This window comes from Rhineura floridana, chromosome 8 (genome assembly GCF_030035675.1).
Source record: "Rhineura floridana isolate rRhiFlo1 chromosome 8, rRhiFlo1.hap2, whole genome shotgun sequence".
Taxonomy (NCBI): domain Eukaryota; kingdom Metazoa; phylum Chordata; class Lepidosauria; order Squamata; family Rhineuridae; genus Rhineura; species Rhineura floridana.
This window is the reverse complement of record NC_084487.1, coordinates 8,790,142-8,816,091: the sequence shown is the minus strand read 5'-3', so window position 1 is coordinate 8,816,091 and position 25,950 is coordinate 8,790,142. Positions and strand designations below refer to the sequence as shown.

Sequence of the window (25,950 nt, the reverse complement as noted above, 5' to 3'; positions counted from 1 at the left end):
AAGAAAATATATCTATATACAGTACATCAAAACATAATGAGCATAAAGCTCAACAACAAAGCCAAATCAAAAATATTTAAAAACTAACCCCCATGCTGATACAAAAATCTCCCCCATCCCCCAAACCCCCACAGCCCAAACCAAAGGGCCATAAAGTCCTCCGAAAGAAGCTGCGTTTGAAGGTCTCCAGGGCTGGAGGGTGGGGCAAGGCAGGTAGAAAAACAGCCTCCCCTGATGGCAAACTGAGTCTCTCTCCCCTCATGATGACAGATAAGCCAGAGTCTGCCACCTGCGGTCAGTAGGGATCAACATCTCAGTACGTGATGCCCTCTTTGTTTTTATCCTTCCTCAGTTCCACTGCTGTCGTGGGGTCCAAGCTTCAACTTTAGCATCTGGTATGTCGAACTTAATGGCATCGATGATCCGGAGGTGGTCCAGCCCTGCCTCAATTGGTACAGCAAGGTAGGCTGCAGAACTGTTGGAGGTTTGCGTGTAAGGAAGAAATTCAGTTTACAGGCCAGGTAGCATTTTTTCCCCAATGGATAAGTTAAACCGTTGAATTCAAGCAGTCAATTAATGTGTGACACTCTCGGCATTAACGTCATTGTTTTTATAGACCCTAATAGTTTGACGTGATGCTTTAGGTTTGGCAGCGTGTCTGTCGATTTGGGGAGCATGAAATGCTTTTGAAAAATAGGCTACTTTTGTGAACATTTCATAATGGAAGTGCTGAGGTTTTTGTGTGACAGCGTATTTATAGCTTGTTTCTGTTCTTTTTTAAAAAGGATATTTAATAATGTTGCCCTAGTTTGACCTTTTTAGAGTTTAAAAATGTCTTGAGTGCCTACTGCTGGGGGAAAGCCTCTACATGCAGTCTTGAGAGGCTGTTGCCAGACAGCACTGACTAGAGCAGTCTTTCCCAACTAGTGGACCACCAGATGTTGTTGGACCACAACTCCCATCAGCCTCAGCCAGCATAGCCAATGATCAAGAAAGATGGGAATTGTGGTCCAACAACATCTGGTGGCCCACTAGTTGGGAAAGGCTGGACTAGAGGGACCGGTGGTCGGACTTGATACAAAGCAGCTTCAAATGTTTCTGTAGCTCCCTGTTGGAGGTATCCTTTTGCCTAGTCTTTCCCTGACCCATAAGATCAGACCCTATTTTATGTGTTTCAATCCTTTAATTCCCGTTTTATCTGCTTTTATATTGCTGTTTTGTTGGTTTTAGGCTGTATCTTTAATTTTAAAAAAAATTATATAGAGATTCCTCTACACTACCCTCAACATCCAAGGCCCTCCTCCGGGTGCCTACTCCAAGGGAACCTGGGAGGCTGGCAACAAGGGAGAGGGCCTTCTCAGTGGTGGCCCCCAAATTATGGAATGATCTCCCTGACGAGATGTGCCTGGCGCCAACACTGTTATCTTTTCGGCACCAGGTCAAGACTTTCCTCTTCCCCCAGGCATTTTAGCATGTGTTTTTAAATTGTTTTTTAAAAAATGTGTTTTTAAATTTGTATATTTGTTTTTAATGTTTTTAATTGCTGTAAACCGCCCAGAGAGCTTCGGCTATGAGGCAGTATATAAATGCAATCAATCAATCAATCAGCAGTCTGTAAATGCTTTTAAGCAAAATAACTTATATATGTATGTCTAGGGCTTATCTTTTGAGCTGTCTGTGACAATAGAGGGGTTGTACGAATTGTGTTTTGTTTAGCCTCCCTCCCTCCCCCATCACTTCCAGTCTGCTTGCTCACCTTCATGGTGGACTGTTGGGTTCTAAGAACAATGGAGCAGCCGCTGTGCCTGCTGTTCACAGCTGCTGTGCCCACTCCTCTTCATGCACCTGCTGTGGACAACCTGAATGAAGCTCATGGATCACTGTGGTGGTCCACGGACCACAGTTTGGGAACCCCTGGCATAGTGGATAAAGTGATTGATGTGGACCAAGGAGATACGGATTCAAATCCTCACTTGGGCATGAAGTCCATTGAGTGGCATATCCTACCTCAAAGGGTAGCTGTGAGGATAAAATGGGGGCCAAACCATCTGTGCTGTAAGCAAGTCTGGGTCTGATCAGTGCCTGAACTGGTGACCGCCTTGAAACCACATGAATGCCAACTTGGGTTCCATAAGAACTCCAGAAGAAAGACAGGATATAAATGTAGTTAAATAACTAAATTCATAAAAACAAATATATAAAAATAAAATAAAAATACATCAAGGATTGCCTTGTGGGCTCTGCTAACACCTTCCCACCCGCTCCCAAGGGCTTAGGACCTCCTGTCATCCAAACCGAATGCCAGAGGCATCCCCAGCAGCATTTGGCATTTGGGTGGCAGATTCACAGTGGTGTTCTCATAGACTTTCTTGTGTTCCAGTAGTACCGTGAACAGGAAGCCATTCGCCTCTGTCTGAAGCACTTTCGGCAGCACAACTACACGGAGGCCTTTGAGTCCCTGCAGAAGAAAACCAAGATTGCGCTAGAGCACCCCATGCTGACAGACCTTCATGACAAGCTGGTCTTGAAGGGAGACTTCAACGCTTGTGAAGAGTTGATAGAGAAAGCTGTGAATGGTAAGGGCAGAAGGGAAGCAAGATACCCTTTGGATGGCCTAGGTGGGCAGCTGGTGAATGGATGGATGACTTGGCTCTAGATCGGCTTTTTGGGGTCCCTTGCAAGTCTTGAGTTCAGTAACGTGCCAATGAAGTAGAACCCTCACCTTGTCAACCTGAGAATGTAGACTTCATTCATGTGGTTGGCAACGCCAAGCAATTGTAAGTCGCTTTGAAATGTGATAATGTAATAATAATATCATCTTTGCGCCTTGATAGTCAGGACGCATTTTATAGAACTAAGTCTTCATGTTAACAGTCTCCCTCACCCCTGCAGAGTGTGCCCTGACATTGCAGTATTGCATGTGATTCTAGAGCCTGGTTGCATCTCCCACCCATCATGCCAAAAGTAGTCATGTGGAAGCCAGGCTCTGACTGAGAACACTGAAACTTCCCTAGAGGCAAGCAGTGGAGTCTGGAGGGAATAGCTGGCAAATGCAGAGACGCTGGAGCTACTGGCAACCTTTCTTCATCCGTCTTGTTTTTCTCCTGATTTTATCTCCTTGCACAGGCAGCCTCTAGGGGCTGAGAGGGGGAAGGGGCAGGGACAATTAGCTGTTAAAGGACAGATAAGATAAGCAGAGCAATAATGAAAGGTGGCTTAAGGCGTGTTTGTTTGCCTCTCTGTCTGTCTCCAGGGGACTGTCAGAATTGTTGGCAGTTGGAACCTGGCTTAACCTGTGGCTACTTTTAATGTGATGAATGTGTGGCTGGGCTCTGAAAGTTCCAGCTCAAGCGCAACTTTACATTACCAAGCTATCAGAACACCTTGCCCATAGCTAGATTTATTGCCACAGAGCTGAGAAGTGGCAATGCGGTGCCTCTGAGGAATGTGATGATTTTATTCAAGGTTGGATTAACTGTTGACTCTGGTGGGAATCCTGATGGACCATAAGGAACCCCCTCTGTGTGGTGCTGGAGCATGAAATTTTGTGTACCTCCACCATTCCTGCAAATACATGCCACACAGGCTAATGTAAATGTACTGCCTTCAAGTCGATTCCGACTTATGGCGACCCTATGAATAGGGTTTCCATGAGGCTGAGAGGCAGTGACTGGCCCAAGGTCACCCAGTGAGGTTTATGGCTATGTGGGGATTTGAACCCTGGTCTCCCAGATCGTTGTCCAACACCTTAACCATTATACCACACTGGCTGTCTGCCACACAGGCTGCAGGAGTGCAAAAAGTGGATAGAGAAAAGTTTTTCTCCTTCTGTCGTAAAGCTGGAACTCGTGGACATTCAATGAAGCTGAATGTTGGAAGATTCAGGACAGACGAAAGAAAGGACTTCTGCACGCAGTGCATATTAAACTTTGCAATTTGCTTCCACGAGAGGCAGTGATGGCCAACAACCTGGAAGGCTTTAAAAGAAGATTAGACAAATTCATGGAGGATAATGCTGTCAGTGGCTACTAACCATGATGGCTATGCTTTGCCACCATAGGTAGATGCAGTATGCTTCTGAAAACCAGTTGCCAGAAGCCACAGGAGGGGAGAGTGCTCTTGCACTCAGGTCCTGCTTGTAGGCTTCCCATGGGTATCCAGTTGGCCACTGTGAGAACAGGATCCTATATTAGATGGTCCACTGGCCTGATCCAGCAGGCTCTTCTTATGTTCTTATGAGTGCACAATGTGTACCTTTTTCCCCGCCCCCCAAGTGTGTGTAAAACCAACATAAGGGTAAACATCTTATATTTTGCAAAATATGGTATCCTGTAGGCGTGGATGAGGGCACACAATATTCATGTTCCCCATCATACGTACAGAGTGCCTGCTCTGGAAGTGTGTGACCTGGCCCATAATGTTCCGTTGTAGTCTGTGGTATTGACCGGCCCTTTATATCATGTCACCCTGTCTTATTAACCTTATTCCTGGTCACACAGGCACAGGGCCCATCTTGCATCCTATATATTGCATCTTGTAATCCAGTAAATCTTACAAGATCTGAACAGGGTGGTTTATAACAAATGCTCTTGGACGTCACTGATTCATAGGGTCATCATAAGTCAAAATCGACTTGAAGGCGCATAACAACAACAATCCAGTAAATAAAAATGTGGCACTCCTTTAAATAGAGTGTTTCTGGGTACGAGGATGCCGCTTCTCTCTCTGTCCACATAAGCCTGTTCAAGTCGAAAGGTCTAAGGTAGCTTAACTCTGTGTATGACTGTGGTCTCTAGTTCCAGGACTGTATCAAGTGACTGGTGTCTTCCTCCCTTCCTTCTCTGGTGGTGTGGGGCATTGGGAGGTTGCCTCCTGTGTTACACGCTGGGTGTGGGAGAGAGCCAGGATTAGGAGCACGAAACAGGCTTCCCAGTGAGAGTGTTCACATTACCTCAGAGTGAACTTTAACCAAAGACGTGTTTGTCAGTGGCTGGGATGGAGCCCAGGAATCTCCCCCCCCCCCGCAGGTGTCTGAGCTAAACTCAGAACAAATATTGAGGTAGCTGTTTACCAACTGGCAAAGGCTGGGGTAGCTTGTACATAAATGTATTCGTGTGCCTGCATGCTTCCTTGAAGACCTTACCAAGATGTCCAAGTACCAGTCTTCATCTGAAGTCTTCCGCCCAGGGAGCTTCTCAAGTTTCTGGGCTTGCATTTTTCTCTGCCTTAACTGGCCAAACACAGCACAGAAATGAAGCTGTTAGGAAGCCTAAACTGCTGGCTTTTGCACAGATGTCTTGGCAATGAGCTTGGCTTTTGCACTTGTGCTTAGAAATGCCATAACTTTTCATAGTATTAGAGAGGGGGCCAGATTGGGTGGGCAGGAACACGGGACCAGAGCTGACTGCAGTCTGCATCAATTCTGCCATGATAGGCTGACATCCTTTTACCCTGCATATAGATAATGTGTCTCTTGGCCATCAGCCACACACACTCCCACTCCCTCTCCCACTAACATCTTCGGAAATTCTCAGAAAATGTGCAAATGGAAACTGGGGCAGCTGCCGGACTTCCTCTTGGAAACAAAAAAGGTTTCCCTGAATCTCAGTGTTTCACAGCCGGGGGCTTGAATACCTCATATTTGGATTCATTCCTGGAGCTTCCAGGCAGCTTATATTCTGGCTGGCAAGAAAGCTCAGAGTCATGTAGTAGAAATGTCAAATGTAGGGTTATCGTAATGGTGGTGTTTTGAAATGTCTCCAGATGCAGGTATCAGGTGTTCAAAAGGATTTACCTTGCCACCTTTGTGAAAATCTGTACTTGTAAATTAAAAAAACACCCCTCCCCACGTTCTCCTGCCCCTGAGGCAGACTGTGTTGGACGATCTTTTGTCCATTTATGATGCCTGCCTATGTGCTTGGCAGTGAACTACTAGGGGCTGATTCTGATGCAAAGCATTGCTTTTTCCAAGGAATACATGTGGAAACTGTAAACTGCAGGAAAGCTGTATCTTGCCTGCTAATCCCCCCCCCGCCTCTGCAAAAACCAAGAGGGCTTTCACCTGTCACCAATTTCCCACTTGGATGTTCCTACAAAGGGAGAAAATGATGTGCCTATATTAGTATATTTAGTGTATTGGAAGAAGCAAAGACCAGCAGTGTTGAAGCAATGATCCGCCAACATCAACTTCGCTGGACCGGCCATGTTGTTCGAATGCCTGATCACCATCTTCCAAAGCAGCTACTTTACTCCCAACTTGAGGATGGAAAACAGAATATCGGTGGACAGCAAAAGAGGTTTAAATATGTTCTCAAAGCTAATCTAAAAAAAATGTAACATGAGCATCAAGAACTGGGAAGCCTTGGCCCATGAACATCCCACATGGAGGCCGGCCATTATCAAAGGTGCTATGGACGTTGAAGAAGCACGAGTACAGGGCGAAAGGGACAAACGAGATAAGAGGAAGGCACGTCAAGCAAATCCTCATCGCAACCATCTTCCATCTGGAAACTTATGTCCTCACTGTAGTAGGCTGTGTGGATCCAGAATTGGCCTCCACAGTCACTTACGGACCCACTGTTAAAGAACTTACCCTGGAAGATAATCTTACTCAGCCACGAGTGATCGCCAATGAATGAATGATATTTAGGTCCTTTTTTTTTCTTTGTTATTTGGGCAATGATGTGGTTATAGCTAATAAAAGGGATAACAGGAGAGACTTGCCAACCTGCCCGTGGCCTACCTGGTTGCAAATGGTGCTGCCTTTGCAAGTGGGCTTTCCCAGCAAGGAAGAACATCAAATGGAATGTGCTGTGGGTGCCTAGTGGCAGTGCCCGTTGTAAGGGAAGATGCCCACTTCATCTTCCCTCTAGCTGTAAGGGGCCGGTTTACTGAGTCAGGGGAGTGTTGAGGGCATGAGGACACAAGACACCTGGAAGACTGTCTCACCCCTTGCACACCCAGTCAGTCACTGCACTGTGAGGGCCTCCTGCAGATACCATCTCATCAGGAGGTCCGTTCCACACAACATAGAAAGTGGACCTTTAGTGTGGTGGCACCGACCCTTTGGAATTCCCTCCCCTTAAATATTAGGCAGGTCCTGTTTCTGTTGTCTTTTCGGTCCCTGCTGAAGACCTTCCTCTTTCAGCAAGCCTTTTTAGTAGAGACCTTTATCTCAGTCCATATCAGAGTTGTTTTTTTAAGATGTTTTGTTTTTAATATGTTTTACCACTTGTCTGGTGCCCTAGGCTCCTTCTGGAATGAAAGGCGGGACAGAAATTTAATAATAAATAAATAGTGGCAAGGAAATAAGGTAGCCATGTTGGTCCATAAGGGGGGGAAAAATCAGAGTTGGGGCAGTACCGAGATGTCACAAAAATATGGCAAGGTTTTGAGTTCTCCAGAACTCTTCATTCTTGCTATACCATGCAAGGGGTGGGTAGGACAAGGAAAGCAAAAGAGTTCAAGAATTAGGCTGACGTTATAGCTGTGAGGTCAACTTGTCATCTCTGTTCCAAAGTGGAGATTGCAAGCTGCAAAAGTCCTTCCCAGGTGCTACAGATACCTTGTTACTCACCTAGGATTCTGGGATAAAGAAGCAATAACTGCTCCCCGCCTCTGAGAAATTAAATAAAGTCTGCCTTGTAACCCAGATCTGTGCCCAACACACACAGGTTCCTAGGATGAGACAGAGAGCAGGGGTAAAGAAAAACACAGCCTTTCATTTAGCAAAAGCTCTTTAATGGAGTTCTGTTACTCTCAGGAAGCTGGCTTCTGTGCCATCCCTCAAATTGCTGCACACCTGTAGTCTGATCCAGACCAGAGCCTTAGGATTGTAACTGTGGTGTGCCTGGTCTTTCTTTTTCCTGGATGGCACAAGGACATTCTCCCCCCCCCCCAAAAAATGTATTCTTTAAGGAGAACAGGCATGTGGCATCTTGTTGAGTATCCTGCTTTCATCCCTTGTGGAACCTATCTTGTGAGGAAGAAGAGGTGGGGCAAGCCCCTTTGACACGAGCTGCAGAGAAGGAGGGTGCTGTCGCTCCAGTTTGCTCTCATCAAAGCTCCCTCCTGGTTCCCCTCTCATTAAGAAGACTTGCAGAGCTCCTGCCCCTTCCCTCTTTCCTTTTTTAAATGTTTGACTTTCCAACCATTCCCATTTCTTGGTTCTCCTCTCTCCTGACGAGCCGGCTTCACTCTGGGACAAAGGAACCACATAGGGCTTCTGTAGAAGGAGTGTCTATCCCACCTGTGGGCTGGCTGATGGGGGAGAACTGACCTAATACTATACATCTTCAGTGACCCCCCCTTTCATCTTAGCCCTCCATTGCTGCGTTCATTTCATCCTCAGACATGAGTCCCACTTCTATGTCTGTGGGCCTTGACAAGGTGGGAGTGCCTCTGAACACCAACATGATAATGGGAGAACAAGCCTTGAACCATTTCAAACTTGGCTGTGTGGTCAGCGGTTTTGTCTCTCTGAGCCTACCAAACATCTGTTTCCAGCTCTTTAAAAAGAGAGAGAGAGAGAGAGAGAGAGAGAGAGACTGTACTTTATTATGAAATGCTTGATTAGCAGCCGGCTAAATTTCTTTGGAACTGAAAGATGAAACTCTGGCTTCTAGAGAAAATATGTGTTTGGTCTAAAAACTGTAGGCAAGTAAGTTGTGACTTGAGGATCTGTCTTGACTCCATAGGAGCTCTGATTAGGAATAGCTATTGGGGCATTTCCGAGGTATTTTTCTCAGTTCCCCATTCTGTCTGTCTAGGGCAAACTTCTGTAACAGGATGCCTCCAGATGTTGCTGGACCACAACTCCCATCATCACTGACCATTAGCCATGCTGGCTGAGGTTGATGGGAGTTGTATTTCAAAGCATCTTTAGGCCATCAAGTTAGGGAATGCTGGCCTAGGGCATAAAATACTCTGAATATGAACCAGTCTTTTTTGGGGGGTGGGTGGGTGGCAGCATTAGATATTTGAGCATTGCTCTTCGGCCTGTGGAATGAACTAGGATCAGCAGGGCAATCTTTCCAAACTAGAATCCACCTTTGACTCCATGTTTTACCATATTTGCCCATTTTAATACCTTCAGCTTTTCCTTTCCCTTTAACCTTTTTTAAAAAAGAAAAAGAAGGTGATGGTGGATGAAACACACTTTAGATTGGAGCACAATCCAGTTGTAGGTTGTTGGGGAAGCGCTCGCAGTTCTCTTAGCTTCAGGTTGTATGGTGGGATGCTTGCACTTTTTTCAGCTAGAGGTCTCCCCTAGTCATCCATCTCTGTCGTCTCTCTCCCATTGTGTGGCTTAAAAAGTAGGCAGCTCATTTTGCTAAAAACTGGGGAGAGCAGGTATGTATCCTGTGCACCTCCCAGCAATCCCCTGCTCTGCAACCAGGCCAGTTCTAGGAGTATTGCTGGCCCATTTGTGAAATGTTTTTAGTGCTTCTGTTTGCCACCCTGGGCTCCTGCTGGGAGGAAGGGCGGGATATAAATCAAATAATAAATAAATAAAATAAATAATGTGGCATGGTTCCAGTGAGGTCCATTTTGCCAAGCATCTGGAACCCCTGCTGCCACTGCCAGTTGCCTTAAGTAACAGCCTATCCCACATTGATGCTCACGAGGGTTTGGGAAACTTGTTTTTGTAAACAAACTGGTTGAGGATTGTTTCTAAAATCAAGTTGAGAGCCTGACTCTACATCCAAACGGCCGACAGCCCTAATCTGACACAGGCTGGCTCTTCAGTGAGGAGCCGTAGTGTGCATTTTGTGACATTTTTCTTGAGTGGTTTGGCAAAAAAGTGCAAGGAATTGAGATGTGGGAGGGGTCAGGTGCTTTTGACAAGATTCAGCCGGCGCTCCTTCCCTTGCCAATAACAACTCACTGATGTTTCAGTTTCAAAACAAGCCTTTGTTGATTTGTAGCACAAGGAGAATGAAAGCAGGATGGCTGCCAAGAGAGAAATGTTTCTGGGAAGAAGCCTGGAAGCACTCCAGGCCAGTGTCCCATGCAAGAAAAACTGAGTTAAAAGGAAAGCCACAAGTGCAGCTGGAGGTGGAGAGTGTTGTCTGCGACACAAGTCATCATGGGAAGTGTTGAGTGGAGATCCTGATCATTTAACAAACACGATGCTGTGTTTCAGTTTTAGACACCGCCAGAGCTCCTCTGCAGACTTGAAATGCAAAAGCTTCCTGTCTCTGAAGTTTCCTCATCCATCCTGTAAACAATTACAAGGTTCAACTTGCCTGAGTTGGGAGCATATAGCTGACATTCTGAGCCGCTGGTGATGCTGTCCGGCAGCTTCTCTGGCTCAATCCCCAACTCTCCTGTCTTTTCCTGGCAGAATAATATTATTATTACTACTTATATACTGTTTTTTTTTACTCCAAAGCTCCCAGAATGGTGCGCAGTATATTAAAAAATACAAGGGATGCAATATTTTTATTTTATTTTATTACAGCTATATCCTGCCTTTCTTTTATCAAATAACTCAAGGCAGCATACATGTGGTTCTCAGGTGGTCTCCCATCCAGGCACTGACCAGACCCAGACCTGCTTAGCTTCGGCAACGTGGTGACCTCATGTGCCTTCAGACCCTCACCCTGCCATAAGTCACGGGTGGAGAAGCTCAGGCCTAGGAGCCAAAGGTGGTCCTCCAAGCCTTGGTACTTTCTCCAGCCACAGCCGTGCTCCTCACTGGCACTCCTCCCCACCGACCATGAGTATTGTTGCCTGGCCGGAATGTGTCCTCAAACTCCGATAGGGCTTTTCCCTTACCTGATAGGGGATAGAGAGATGTATGTGTGTGTGTGTGTGTAGAAGCTAGCCTACTGTACAAAGGTACTGTCCCAGTTACTCCAAATGCCTCAGAGCAAGTGAGCAGAGGAGGATGAGACTTCTGAGAGCCTTGAGGGAGGGGGGAGCATTAGCAACCCTTCGATCTCTCTGGACACTTAGAGCCTGTTCCACCTGGTAACGTCTTGCCACCTGCAAGCGTGCTGCCAGAGCCGTTGGGGAGCGATCTTACGCGCATGCCAACTCCAACCCTCCAGGATGCCCCGCTTGGACCTTCAAACGTTTCCCCGCCCACTCGCTCCCCGCCCCCTGAAGTCGAGCCAGCACCTAGTGAGCCTGTACTGTCTGAAGAGCAGACAGAGGCTTGCCCCCTTCACCCTGTACGAGATGACGTGAGAAATGGTTTGGTCAGAGGGAGGGTCTTTGAAGGAGTCAGAAATTACGAGCGAAGAACTTTCCTACTTAAGGTGTTTCCCCTTTGATTGGGGTGCTGAGTCAACTAACTTCATACGCTGCAGAGGATGCTTAGTTAGCATAGTTAGCATCAGTAGTGAGCTAGTCTAGCCAGGCCTGTGAGATGCACTGCCTTTGATGTAACGGTGACTCTAATAAAGCAAGAATTATTGCCAGGCTCGCCTCCGACTCCTGTGTCAAACTCTGGGCAGGACATGTACAAAAGCAAAATTTACATACTTTGCTGTGCTTGCTTTGACTTCTGGGTTCATCCACCGCTTGCCTGTGGTCCACGGAGGGTTACCCAGAAGGGAAAGCAACCCTCGGGCCGAAAATAGTTCCCCTGACCTCTGCCCTTCACTAGTGTATATTGGCCAGCAAGCACAACAATGCAAGGAGCAAACATGTCAGCATAGGAAGGCCAGAAGAAAGCCTTCCCAAGATAGATATAATTAAAGGGTGCTCTCATCAGCCCTACATCCCAGACACTGAGGGGGTAAAGACCTGAATTAGAAATACTTCAAAAAAAGAGAGAGGTTTACCTGGATCTAGAGCAATGAAGGGTGTTCCCATCACCGTCCCCTTTCTAAATTCGCTTTACTTCGCTTTACATCCGCTTGGTGATCAGCTAATACACAGGTTGGGTTTTCCGGATCAGTCGTCATCTGTTCTGTACATTGCATCCCTTTTTACCACTTTCCCAGTGGTTTTTTCAAGCTGCCTTTAGATAAGAGCAGTCCAGACAAGACAGATATAAAGGCTGTAGTCGGCTTTCCTTTCCTTTCTCATATCGTTGATCATACCTGATGCTACATAGAGTTGAAATATGACTTGCTGGGAAGGGGGGGGGAATCCACAGCTAACCAAAATCTGTATTAGCGAAGCTTGAAAGTGCTGGTTCTTAGCAAGAACGTGGTGTGCTGGAGGCAGTAAATGCTTCTGAATAGTACCAGTTGCTGGAAACCACAGGAGTGTTCTTGAACTCAGGTCCTTCTTTCAGGCTTCCCGTAGGCATTTGGTTGGCCACTGTGACAACAGGATTCTGGACTGGATGGGCCATTAGTCTGATCAGCAGGCTCTCTCTGTGTGCATGCGTGCACATGTGCGCGCACACTTTGAGACTAATTGTTTTGATCCATTGTTGGGATTTCTTTCTCTTTGTGGCATGTAAAAACCTGCCCTTTTGATTTTTTTTAGTTGGTGCTTTAGTTATAAAGCTGCATCGACTACTTGCTTAGGGTAGTCTGGAACGACGGACCTTCTAAGGTGTCAATTCCTCTGATTTTGGTAGTAGAAAGAAATTGAAAGGCTCAAACAAATGGGTTCCTGCCGAGCTGGTTGTGGCTATTTAGTCTCCTGGGACAGAACCCCTTGCTATACCCCTTGCTGTTTGGGTCCTTGTCAAGCTGTGTACCTTTGCCCTTACCTCTTGGTGATGGGCTTCCTTGTTTGATGTCAGCAGTAATAGGCAGGTTTCTCATTTCCAGGAGAAATGGGAGAGAATCAGTTTCTTACTCACTGAATTCTTCGGTTTTGACCTGGAAGAAATTTGGGGATAAATTCTGTACAGTCTTCTGCGTTTGACCCTTACCCACTAGAGCAGCCTTTCCCAACCTCTGGGTCCCCTGATGTTGTTGGACTACAATTCCCATCATTCCTGACCATTGGCCATGCTAACTGGGGCTGATGGGAGTTGTAGTCCAGCAACATCTGGGGACCCAAAGGTTGGGAAAGGCAGCACTAAAGCAAAGAAGACAGCTGGGTGGGTGACGAGAGAACAGCTGCCCCAAGGATGCCCCTGTCCCAGCATACAAGTGTTGATGGAGCACTTTGTCAAAGGTTAGCATAGTCAGGCATCTGCCATGGGCCAACATCCCAACAGGGACCCCACTGAGAAGAGCTCCCTGAACCTGCTATAATCAAGAAAGAGGCTCTCTGAAAGAGGGGAACTCACGGAGGAGTCCTGCTTGATGGGCTGTCAGGAACCACTGATATTGGCTTCCCATGATCTCTGGGGAGGCTGCTGGATGTTTTCCTTCTTATCTGATGTGCATTTGGTCATAAGTTATACTTCATAATGCAGTTTTAAGCGGTTTTGCATCATTTGTATTAACAAGATTTTCTACCCTGGCTTTCTATCAAATACTCAAGGTGGCTTTAATTTTTTGATCAATTTTTAATTAATGCTCTTTGCTTCGTTCTTTTTAAAGGGATGGAATTTAGAGCAGCTTTTGTTTTTAAATGTCTGAAAGTGCTGTTTTCTATGAGGCAGTGGGTTTTATAATTGCTGTTGACAGTTTCTCCTGTTTTGTTTTTGTTTTAAACAGATGGTTTGTTCAACCAGTATATCAGTCAGCAGGAATACAAACCACGATGGGGTCAGATAATCCCCAAAAGCACCAAAGGTGAGGCAATACTGTATCGATTTGCTGAAACACAATCTGTAGTGGGCTGTTCTTAGGAGATCTTTGGGAGCTAGTGCAGAATCTAACAGCCAAGTTCCCATCTGGGGTTGGCCACAGGGATGTTGGCCTATCTCACTGGCCAGCTGTGTGCTACCAAGCCTAGCTCAAGGTCTTGAAAATCCTAAAATGCCTTGGTCTGTGGGGACGTTGCCATCCTGGAAGCTTTTTCGTTTCAGTTTGTTTTCAGACGAGGGACGTGTGCTTTCAAGGTCTGCATATCTCACACTTCGGGCAAAAGGGAAAAAACTGCCAACAGCTCCACTTGTTACATTATTATCTCTCCCCCTCCTCCCTCCGGTTGGCATACGTGGTCCTCCCATGTTATCCCTGCAACTGTCTTGTGAGGTTGTGTGTAGACCCAAGAGAAAGGGACTTGAGTCACCGCCATCCAGTTAGCTTTGTATCTGAGTAGGACTTTGAACCCAGGTCTCCCTAATCTAATTCCAATACTCTAGCCATGCTGGTTTTCTTCAGTCTGGGTATTTTGTTAGCAAAACAGTCAGTTCTGTAATTTCATTCTGGGAATTATTTAAGTCTGTGCGATATGAATGCAGTTAAATGTGAAAAACCACGTATAATAATTAGGATATTTCTTTCTTAAACCCGAACAAGGTGATGGTGAGGACAGCAGGCCTGGAATGAGAGGAGGCCATCAAATGGTCATTGATGTGCAGACAGGTGAGCAGCCTTTAATTTTTTAGAAATAATATGTTACTGGTTTCTTATCTGACTATAGGGTTCGGTTTTGTGGATGACTACGAGGTTCAGCTTGAGAAACTCGTGAGAGGTTACAAAAGGAGCACCGTTGTTGAAGTGGACAGGGTGCTTGTGGCCCAGGTGTTTCTCCTTTCCAGCTCAGTGGTACAGACAATTGGAGAAGCACAGCATTACTGCAGGCAGCAAGCTGTTTCAGCTAAAGAGATTTTTTGTGGGCCAATGGACATACAGTGTCAGGAACAACCTGTCTTAGTGCCTCAGCCCAGCCTATTGCCTGTGACCAGCTGCAGCCTGAATAATTGCCAGGACTATTTTCAAAGCCTTTCTGCACAAGGCGTTTGCAGCAGAAGTTTCTAACCTTTACAGGATAATAACTGTAGGTTTAATGCACGAGGCTGCCCTTGTCTGTCTTCCTCCTTGCTTCCTGGACCCTTGCTTCTTTGGTCACTGTTACCCTTGATTGCCTGATCCACCTGATCTGCTTCCTCAGCTTCCCTGTCTGGTGAGCCATCATGGAGAATGGGATGATGTCCAAACTGATCCTAGCCTGGAGCCTTGGGAAGTGTCACAGGCACCAAGGAGAAGCCCTGGCAAGGTTGGGACAATGGAAAGTGGGGTACAGACATTGGGGGGGGACATTGCCAGCACTGATGATGGAAATGAAGAGGCTACAGAGGAGGTGTCTCTAGGAGCCTGAAAGCCAGCTGCTGGAGTTGCTGGGGAAGGTTCAGCCAGCCTTTCCTCATCTCAGACAGGTGCTGGGAACTTTCTGCTGGCATCGAGGCCAGGCACAATAGTTGAGATAAGCCTTGACACACACTTTGGATTGTCTCTGGTAGCAGACAACGAAAGTAATTCAGCAGAGGCAGAGATTGCCATGTCATCCTCCTCCCATTGTAGCCCCGGCCTTGCAGTTCATGCTGGAAAGAGCCTGAATTAATTCATAGTATGAAGTGGCCACAGCTGGTATAGCACAGTGGGGAGGAGAGCCTGGCTTGGGGGTCCAGAGTCTGTGAGTTCAATTCCCCGCTCGTCTCTCCTGGGTGTCAAGGGCCAGCTAAAGATCACCCCACAGTGAGTGTCTCAGGGGTTACGTGCCCTGCCACCTGTGCAGCCGTGGGCAAGCTGCATAGTCCCAAGGAGCCCAGTTGCCCCCCAGCTGGCATTTGCGGACAAGGAAGAGGCTGGCTTGTGCAGCTGTGGCAAGCTGAGCAGGCCCTAGCCAGCTGGGGAGGACTAGCCTCAGAGGGAGGCAATGGAAAACCTCCTCTGAATACCTCTTACCATGAAAGCCCTATTCATAGGGTAGCCATAAGTCGGGATCGACTTGAAAGCAGTCCATTTCCATTTCCATTCCATCCCTTTTCTATATATAAAAAGTAGCACTGCTTATTATTGCTGTTGTGACAACTCATGTACTATTGCTTCCACCACATGTTCCTGTTTGAATCCCAGTTTAGGCCAAGCATGAGATGCTAGGTCCCTGTTCTGATTTCTGGAATAAAGCCTAATGCAGAAAAACACAGTCTCTTGAGCCCTGGTTGGGAGCCAGAAGGGCTGTAGCTAATGATAGAGCAATTGCCTTGCATGCAGAAGCTCCCAGGCTCAATCCCCAGTGGTATCTGCAGTTAAGGCTGGGAGAGTCCCCTGCCTGAAGCCCTGGAGAGCCACTGCCAGTCAGCGTAGACAATACTGAGCTAGGTGCCCTGGTCTTGGCTGCCTGGAGTTCTTGTGCTTTCATTCTCTGATGTGTTTTTGGTTTTGTTCCAGGAATGCTGGTTCAGACCTGTGGCTCAGGGGGTGAGCGTTCAAAGTGGTCATCTTTGGGGCTTGGTTTGATGGGTTATTTTTAGTTTGGTACATCAGTTGAGGTCAGGGAAAGATTGTTGTCTTCTGTAACTGCTTCAGCCAGAGACGTGATGTCACCAAATGGGGTGGACATCTGGTTGAGGGCCAAGAACTCTTGGAAAGCCTCTGTGGATCGGGTTTTTGCTTTGTGCTTGGGGTCTGATTGTTGGGAGGAGATTTTTCCACCGGGCAGATTGGCTAATGGCCTGCAGTTATTTTTTTTGCTTTCCATTACCTCAGTCATGATAAATACTTTCAGTTAATCCCAATTTACTTTGGTGCTTTTGTAAACAGCACTCTTACTGATGTGAAATTCTGATATACCCAAAGATGTTTTGGTATCCTAGAACCATCCTATCCAAGAGGTTGTACTGAAACTGAGGCTTCCCCGTTTCTTCATTGAATGTTGAAGCCTGTATTCAGTCGTAGTTGCGATGGGGAACAGAATAATAAATAAATATTTGAATAAAAAAGCAGATTCATTCTGAAATATAATTTGCTTGCTTTTAACCTCTGCCGCAATGTTTTCAGGGTTAATCTCACTGCACAAAGAACACTAAATTAAGAGAAATGCCCTGAAATGGGCTTAAAAATGCCTTTTTCTTTCAGTCTCCCTCTGGGTAAAATTTAAAGTTAAACTTTAAAGTTTAACTTTAAAGTTAAACTTGACAATGAGGACATTGAACTTGTCAAGGATTATCAATACCTTGGCACAGTCATTAACCAAAATGGAGACAATAGTCAAGAAATCAGAAGAAGGCTAGGACTGCGGAGGGCAGCTATGAGAGAGCTAGAAAAGGTCCTCAAATGCAAAGATGTATCACTGAACACTAAAGTCAGCATCATTCAGACCATGGTATTCCCGATCTCTATGTATGGATGTGAAAGTTGGACAGTGAAAAAGGTGGATAAGAGAAAAATCAACTCATTTGAAATGTGGTGTCAGAGGAGAGCTTTGTGCATACCATGGACTGTGAAAGAGACAAATAATTGGGTGTTAGAACAAATTAAACCAGAACTATCACTAGAAGCTAAAATGATGAAACTGAGGTTATCCTACTTTGGACACATCGTGAGATGACAGGATTCACTAGAAAAGACCATAATGCTGGGAAAAACAAGGGAGTAGAAAAAGAGGAAGGCCAAAGAAGAGATGGATTGATTCCATAAAGGAAGCCACAGACCTGAACTTACAAGATCTGAACAGGGTGGTTCATGACAGATGCTCTTGGAGGTCGCTGATTTATTGGGTCACCATAAGTCGTAGTTGACTTGAAGGCACACAACAACAACAACAACTGGGTAAAACTATGGATTTGCAAACTTTTTTTTGCTCTCTATTTAAAATGTAAAATTCTTTGATTGGATGTGGATTAGGAATTGTTTTATGTTGCTGTTTCCATTTATTTGTTTTTTATTGTTTTAAAATGTTTTTCAGATACTGACAGTAAGATGCCTTGGGCAAATGTTTGTTTTGAAAGGCAGCATATAAACCCTTCATATAAATAAAAAAATAGGTTTAACTAAAGCAAGACAAGGCCTTTTCGGTTAAATACTTGCCTCCTCATAGTTCCTCCTCATTTTCTTTCCTCTCATGTTTTGTTTTGTTTAGAATGTGATGCTTCGTATAGAGCATGGCTTTCATAATGTTTGTATAGCATATAACCACTTAATAATAGTTATACTGTTGAATGCTAGAAGGATTGTTAATACAGCTGGGAAGCACCCTCTACTGGATAGAGAATGGAATGCTAAAATTGTATTATTCATTTGTTAGAAATATAATGGGAAATAAAATTCCTCCTGACTTGCATGACGAAATTATTTTATAGGAAGGTTAGTTTCTGGAATTCTAGAGTTTGTCTCCACAAATTATGGTGTGCACTGACCATGTTTTTAAAAGTGCCAGCCATGCAGGGGAAGGTTCTAACTACCAGTGATCAGTGCCTGGCTTGTCTTTGTCTGCGCCAACAACACTGGGAGGTTTTCCGTTCTCACTATTTCAAGTTTACCAAGAAAGTCCATTTGACGCTGTGAGGATGTGCAATCCAAGGTGATTTAATTGTGGTTGAGGAACTTTAAAGAATTTCAAGGTAGACTGCTCTTCTTTCTTGCTGCTGTCCCAGCAGCAGCAACTCACCAGAATGGGAAGCCCGTATTTCCTGCCAGCTGATGGATGGATCCCATAAAGGAAGCCACAGACCTGAACTTACAATATCTGAACAGGGTGGTTCACGACAGATGCTGTTGGAGGCCTCTGATTCATAGGGTCGCCATAAGTCGTAATCGACTTGGAGGCACATAACAACAACGACAACACTCAGTAAGCGGTATGTGCTTTACTGCTGTAAACTGCAGCCACAGAGCTAATGAGAAGCTCTGCCAGGGCTGCCACTATCACTTAAGTCTCTGACAAAGCTGAGCTTTACCGCTTTTCATCTGCCAGCTTGTAAATGTGTCTTTAATTATTCCAAACTGAGAAAGTATATGTTACCTGCCTTAACATTATCCAAACAAATTCCAATATGCTACATGACCTATGAAGCCTATTTTGATCCTGGAACTGCTTCTCCTTTTCCCCTCCATCCTTGTTTTTATACTGGATAAGATGATCTTGGTCTCTGACATAGGCCTGCTCCATCCTGAACTATCTCTTTTTTTTAAAAAAAGAAAATTATGTCTAAGTTGGATCTGACTTGACTTCCTTTTTGTTTAGTTAAATTAAGGGCCCAGCTGGCTTTTATTTCAGGAAGCTCACTGAAGAAAAACACAACCCTGTTTTGCTTTAGGAATGTAAGAAGCTGCCTTATACTGAGTCAGATTATTGGTCCATCTAGCTCAGTACTGCCTACACTGGCTGGCAGTGGCTCTCCAGGGTCTCTCCCAGCCCTACATGAAGATGCTTTTGGGGATTGAACTTGGGACCTTTTGTATGGAAAACACATGTTCTACCACTGAGCTACGACCCTTTCCCATAGAGCACTGTTCTTCAACTGTGGGTCCCCAGATGTTGTCAGACTGCAACACCCATCAACCCCAGTTAGCTTAGCCAATGGCCAAGGATGATGGGAGCTGTAGTCCAACAGTGTCTGGGGACCCATGGTTGAAGAACAGTGCCGTAGAGGAAGGCACTTCATTGGGGCAGACACCTGTACTTCATTCTCTTTCCATATGCATGTTGCTGTCTTCTCATTATGGGGATAAAGCCAAAAACCAGGGGGTGGTGCAGGCCAATCTAGTATAAATGGCTGCTTGGGGTCCCAGAGTCAGAGTAAGCCATCCCACCACTGCCAAGGTAAAATGATACGATATGACTAAGCTATTAATAGCAATATGCCTTGTGTGGGGATGAATCAGCGCTTGGCTCACCAGTCAGCTCCCTTAAAGAAATACCACTTTGCCAATAGATTGCATGAATTGCGGGCATCCGTTTTAACATTTTGCTTAAGGCCTTGCAAAGCCAGAAGGCTTTGAAGCTTTCATTGTGTGACTATGTGCAAGTTTGCTCTAACAGTGCAATGGAATTGATGGCGAGTCTTGTCAATGCATGATTACATAACCAGTCGTTATAGCTGCAAGCAGCACTCCAGGGATGTGTTTCCATAGGTGTTTGGCTCTGATGGCATCAAGCAAGCTCAGAGCTTCATATCTCAGGGAACATCGCCTCATCCATAAATCCCTCCCTCCCCGGCCCAAGATCTGCTAATCAAGCCTGCTCAAAATACTGGTGGTTGCCTTTAATAAGAAGCGAGGCTTTTAGCATGGTGGCTTTTGTTGTTATGCGCCTTCAAGTCAATTATGACTTATGGTGACCCTATGAATCAGCGACCTCCAAATGCATCTGTCATGAACCACTCTGTTCAGATCTTGTAAGTTCAGGTCTGTGGCTTCCTTCCTTCTCTCCCCCCCCCCCAATCACCAGGAGTGAAGCTGCATTTGTTTGAATGTTGATTCTGAGAATAGATAGGTTTTCGATTTTCTGGTAGTGAAACTGGGGGTCTATGTTCATTGGTTCTTGTGATTTTGACTGCTCTTGTATGATTTGATTGTTGGGGGTTCATTATTCCTGTGTTAAAAAGCAGGGCTTGTAGCTCAGTAATAGCACATACGCTTTGCATGCAGAAGGTCCCAGGTTCAATCCCCCGCATCTTCAGGTAGGGCTGGGAGAGACGCCCTGTCTTGAATCCTGGAGAGTTGCTGCCAGTCAGTGTAGACAGTATAAGGCAGGTTCCTATCATTCTTACGTTTTACTGTTTTTCAAATTCAGTTAAATTTTATGAAAATTCCTTGGGGACTGGTCAACTTGTTAGGTGTCTAGAAATATAATTAGTGAATAAATACCATGTGCAGAATTTGGGATTCTGAATTTCAGCTTTTTTAATTAAATTTTTTTTTAGCTTTCATGGTCATGGAGAAACTTAGAATGTTTTGTGATGCCAGCTGAAGTTGCAGAAGACAGCAGAACTCTGGATAGGTTTGGTGGATTGGGCTTCACGGCTTTACCTGTTTGTTACCTCTCCCTATGGCTAGCATAAGCATAAAATAAAATATCTGTTGAATTGCGAACTTCTTTGCTCCCTCGCACCCAGCCATTTCACTGCACCAGCGTGCTGTTCAGAGCGGGATCGACGAGGCTGAGACACAGGTGCAATTAAATCTTGTTTTATTAAAGTAATGGATACATCAAAAGCAGTGCGCTTCATAAGAATCTCTACGCTAGCTCACTAGAATTCCCTGACTACACTCTAGACATGCTCTGCAACGTGTGAAGGAAGTTGACTCAGCAGCTTAAACCGGAAAGCTGCAGTCTTAAGTAGGGAAAGTCTTTGATCGTAATCTCTGACTCCTGTGCAAGTCCGACCTCTGTCCTGTCCGTTTCTCACGGCAGCGCAAGCGGGGTGACAGGGGTGTGCCTCCAGCGGCTCATCCGAAAGAACCGGCTCCTTAGCAACAGGCTCTAGGTCGGGGGCAGAGACGCACTTGGAGGCTCCCTCGAGCCGCTCGGTGAAGAGGGAGTTAACGCACGCTTAGAGGCAACCTCCGACGGCTCCTCTGATCTGTCTGGGGGTGACGCACTCTCTTCTTCGGATATCGTGCCATCCGTGGGAATTGACCCGAACTCAACCTCACACTCCCTCCCAAGGTCTTGTTGAGACTCCACCACTCCTGCGTCTTCCGTGCCTCCTGGCAGGTAGGGAGTCTGAAGCTCATGTCTTCCCTGTCCCAAGCCCTCGTGGGTGAGCAGAGGCTCAACAACCAGTTAGTCATCCTTTTGGAGGCCATTTCAATTGGTTCCTGTATGACAGTGATAAGGGGAGGCAAACCTTAGACGTCGTGATGCCCAGCACATTTCAACTTGGTCTCATTTCAGGGCAGGAGGGATCTTACGTATCTTATTGCAGCAGTTTACTTGAAATTTGTTGTATCCCTGCAGCTGTGAGGCATCCTTAAATATGCAAACAAAACACCGCCCTTGATGTTCAGTAAATGTACCCAAATTGGGGCAGAATTCCTTTTTTAAAAAATAAGTCCTGAAAGCAGCCATGCTTTGTGCTCTTATAAAAGGAGGTGCTATGTTCTCTTTTTACTCTGCCTTTTGACGCAGGTTTTGCATCACAGGAGAGTAAGCTGCTGATTGTGATGTCAGAGTAAGATACGAAGTACCTGGGTTAGGGTCTGACATAGGCAGGGACATGCTTAAAAGGTACAAAGGCATTGGAATAATAGAGTCTGTAGAGACTAAAGTAGAAGAAATGGGAATGCTAGCCTGTTTTGAAGATGCTCATTTTGAAATGGCATTTGTTTGAAATCTTTTCACGATAACGGGGCGGGGGGAAGGAGGCATATGTGAGATATTTGCCTATTTTGGTTCAAGCTGTTGAGAGTGTGTTGCATTCCAGTAAAGCATATTTGGCGTACCGTTCATCACTGAAGATGCTGGTCCGATTATAATTGTGTGGACAAAGGTTGTCCATCAAAACACCTCTCTGGCACTTAGGGCGCTTTCATAATAGAAGCAAATGTTTAACTTAGAAGGGGAAAATTATTGAGCATGTTAACAGCCTTTAAATAGTCTGAAAAGGCACCAACAGAGGAAACACGGGCCTTAAATGAGTGGGGTACAGTGGAAGAACTTTAAGGAAAAGCTCTACATGTTAAACATTGGAAAAGCTTCCTAATGAGAAGTAATTCACCGATGGAATAATCTGCCTGGGGAGGCTGTATAATTTGTTGTAGGAAACTTGATTGAAAAGGATGGACAAACACTTGTGAGGGCATTCTTAAGGGATATTGAAAATACGATGAGATCTGTGTTCTTTTTTTAACGAAGACTTCAACATTTGGAATGAGCCCCGGAGGCTATGATGGCTATACGCTACCTCCGCTGTTGGAGGCGATAAGTCTTTGGATACCAGTTTCTGGGAATCCCAAGAGGAAGAGCGCTGTTGTGCTTGGATCCTGCTTGCTGGCTTCCCGTAGGCATCTGTTCGCCATTGTGAGAACTGGACTAGACAGGCCTTTGGTCTGGACAGCTTCAAATGCAAGAACAAGTAGTTGTGTTAAAATACTGTAACAAAGGCAGTGCTTGCTCTGTGTTCTTAAATTCAATTGCAAACCAAAAATAACTTTTGTTATTTATAGCATGAGCTAAGGAAACAAGAGAAGAGAGGCAAATGTTACTCATTCTGCTGAGGAATATGGGGTGATGGCTGTATCTTTGGGCTGTAGTATAGTTGCAAAGATACAAAGCAAACATTCCTCTCTCAATCCTTTGGTCTCTTTTGCCATCTTATGAGTTCAATTTATGATGATGACAATCCAATGCTTGTGGGTGTTATTTCCACCAGCTCCCATCAAATTAATTCAGGTTTGTGATCAATGTAGCCTGTCCAGGCTTTGCATGAAGTTTTGTCTGAGGTCCAGTAGGATATGTGTCCTGTGCCAAATCTATGTTTTTTCCTCAGTTATCAATTGGGCCATTGTGGTAAATGTGGGTTTTGTGAGCTGTGAGAACTTAGGCAGACAAAAGGACTTGCTCTTTGCAAGGAACATTGGCTGCCCTGTGCCCAGAAAGGAAGGGTAATTAAAGTTAATGACCCAAGGTAACCTTCTGGTGGGGGTGCCAGTGGTGGCCACTAGCGCTGTTGTAGGCAGAGGGCAATATCCCAATTGTTCTCATTTTTTAAAAAAATCCCTTTTTAAAACTGTTGCTTTCTTGGTGTCATATAGAGAGCTGCTGCCCTGATGTTGTTTTAACTAATATGTAAATATTTTTCTATAAATAATCCTAGAATCATTCGGATATTCAGGACCACACCTCTAAATAGCGATGTAACATCTGTAGGGAATGCTTTCTATGTCAGCATGTCTACTGTTTAATTAATGTTATCTTGTTATTTAATTTTCGTAAATTGTACTGTTTTTATTGATACGTATTTCTATATTTGTATTTATTTTTTGTAAGACACCTTGAGGACCTTTTGCCCAAAAGGCGGCATAGAAATAAACCCTCCTCCTCCTCCTCCTCCTCCTCCTACTACTACTACTACTACTACGGAATCTCTGCACATTGCAGAAGACTCTGAGGGCTGTTGTAGGGAGCACTGTCACCCCACGTGAACTGGGAACTCTCTCCTTTGCCCTTGTGTTGCTTGGGGAAGTTCAGTTGTGGGCAGTCTTTCCAGCAGCTTTCCGTCATGGCAGAACTTCTCATTCAGTCCCCCCACTTGGCTGCAAGGCACTTGAATGTTTTTGTTCAGCCCTCTTCCCCCATAGAGGATTCTGTATATGTGCTGCCTTGGGCTCCTCTGGGAGGAGGGGCAGGATATAAAGTTGTTGTTGTTGTTGTTGTTGTTGTTGTTGTTGTTGTTGTTGTTGTTGATGATGATGATGATGATGATGATGATGATAATAAATCAGCCTCCATCCACATCACTTGACTGGTTCCCACCTTCCTGCTTCTGCCCTTTCCCCCTCCCTCTGACTCCTTTCTTTCCAAACCAACATATGGGAGAGGGATAAGTGGTTGGAAGCCTGCGGAGGGCGTATAAGCAGAATTGCCTTGGGTGTTACCACTTCCCAACCTCTAATGTAGTTGTCTTATGGCAGAGATGAACCCTTCCTGTCCCCAAGCATAGTCTAACTCAGAAATTGCAGCTTGGTCTTGCTCTTTGTGAAGGACCCCAAGAACTCAGAAGATCCGTAACAGCCTCTGTGCTCTTATCCAGCTTGAACCCTAGATATGTAAGAGGTACAGTTGAACATAGCCTTGAGTGTCCGTGGATTCATCTTTTCTTTTTATCTGATTGCACAGCGTTGTTGTTACTTCACTCCCCCCCCCGGTCCCTTAGAGGTATGTAGCACCACTCCTAGCACAAAAGTGGGTCCTCCTCATATAAATAGTGTCAATGCCTAGATGCTTCTAAAATCTTCAGTTGGCTAGGGGCACAGCCCACCAGGAATGTCTTGTCTAAGATCCATTAGAATTTACTTGAAGACAGTATCCTAGGGACATAGGAAGCTGCCTTATACTGAGTCAAGTCTTTGCTCCATCTAGCTGACTATTGTCTACACTGATTGGCAGTGGCTCTCCAGGGCTTCATGCAGGCATCTCTCTCAGCCCCACTTGGGGATTGAACCCAGGACTTTCTGCCTGCAAGGCAAATTCTCTTTCACTGAGCTATGGCTTTTTCCCTTACAGCCCTTAAGTTGCGCCCTAATCTTTTGCCGTATTCTAAAGGAGGAGAGTTTTTTTTCATTTCTGAAAGTGTTTATAGTTGTTGCAAGCAAATGTTCTGATGATGATCTCATGCTTCAAGCTGTTTGATTCACAAATTAATGCCTTTTTCCCTATTTTTTTTTATTAGAAACAGTTTATTTGTTTGGTGGCTGGGATGGGACTCAGGACTTGGCTGACTTCTGGGCGTATAGCGTGAAGGAAAACCAGTGGACATGTATATCAAGAGATACTGAAAAAGAGGCAAGTTTCAAGTATTTTCTTCTGAGTGTGCCGTGTGATTGGAGCCTGGTGTTTGCCAGTATAACACAATTCTTAAAACACGCCGATTATAGCTCAGCGTTGGGCCAGCAGTGATGTTGGAAACTTAGATTCCTCTCCCTCCCCTACTTGCTTGTTCTAAGAGAGTATGAAGTCATGACCCTTTTGGATTTCAAATGTATTTCATAATAGTTGATGGAAAAGTTTGGCTGTTCCATTGCCGAGAAATAAACAAGATGCTTTGGCAGAACAGACTGATAAAAATGTTTAATGAAGGGTTTGGAACGGATGGGAGGCATCAGTACAGAAAACGACTACTGAATGTCTCCAAATTTACCTGCAAAAGGAGCCCTTAACTAAATGAAACTTTGGGAAGAGGCAAGCATTTGGAAGTTGGAAGAGATTTAAGTGGGGTTTTACTCAAGTAAAACTTGGAAGGCTTTTCCCTTCTCCTCCCTTCTCTCTCCTAGATGGTATTGCAGGGCAGCTAAGAGAGAACCAGAGATGACTCAGGAGTCCTTGGCTTGACTCTTCAGCGTACGGTCCAAAAGTGGCCTTGAGCAAGTCTTTCTCAGCCACAGGCGTCTATTGCACGGGGCTAATACTGACCCACCTCACTGGGGGACTGTAAAGATTACAAAAAGATATTGTAGGTAAAGCGATTTGAACACT

The 25,950-nt window shown here is 45.3% G+C and overlaps 1 protein-coding gene across 1 annotated transcript in view; it reads left to right on the top strand.

Moving 5' to 3' along the window:
* Positions 1 to 25,950, top strand: part of MKLN1 (muskelin 1) — a 138,720-nt gene that overhangs the window by 55,193 nt on the left and 57,577 nt on the right. The window contains exons 5-9 of the mRNA XM_061638104.1: positions 353 to 462; positions 2,384 to 2,576; positions 13,578 to 13,655; positions 14,328 to 14,393; positions 25,148 to 25,260. Of these exons, the coding sequence (XP_061494088.1) occupies positions 353 to 462; positions 2,384 to 2,576; positions 13,578 to 13,655; positions 14,328 to 14,393; positions 25,148 to 25,260 (560 nt within the window). The remainder of the gene's footprint in view (positions 1 to 352; positions 463 to 2,383; positions 2,577 to 13,577; positions 13,656 to 14,327; positions 14,394 to 25,147; positions 25,261 to 25,950) is intronic.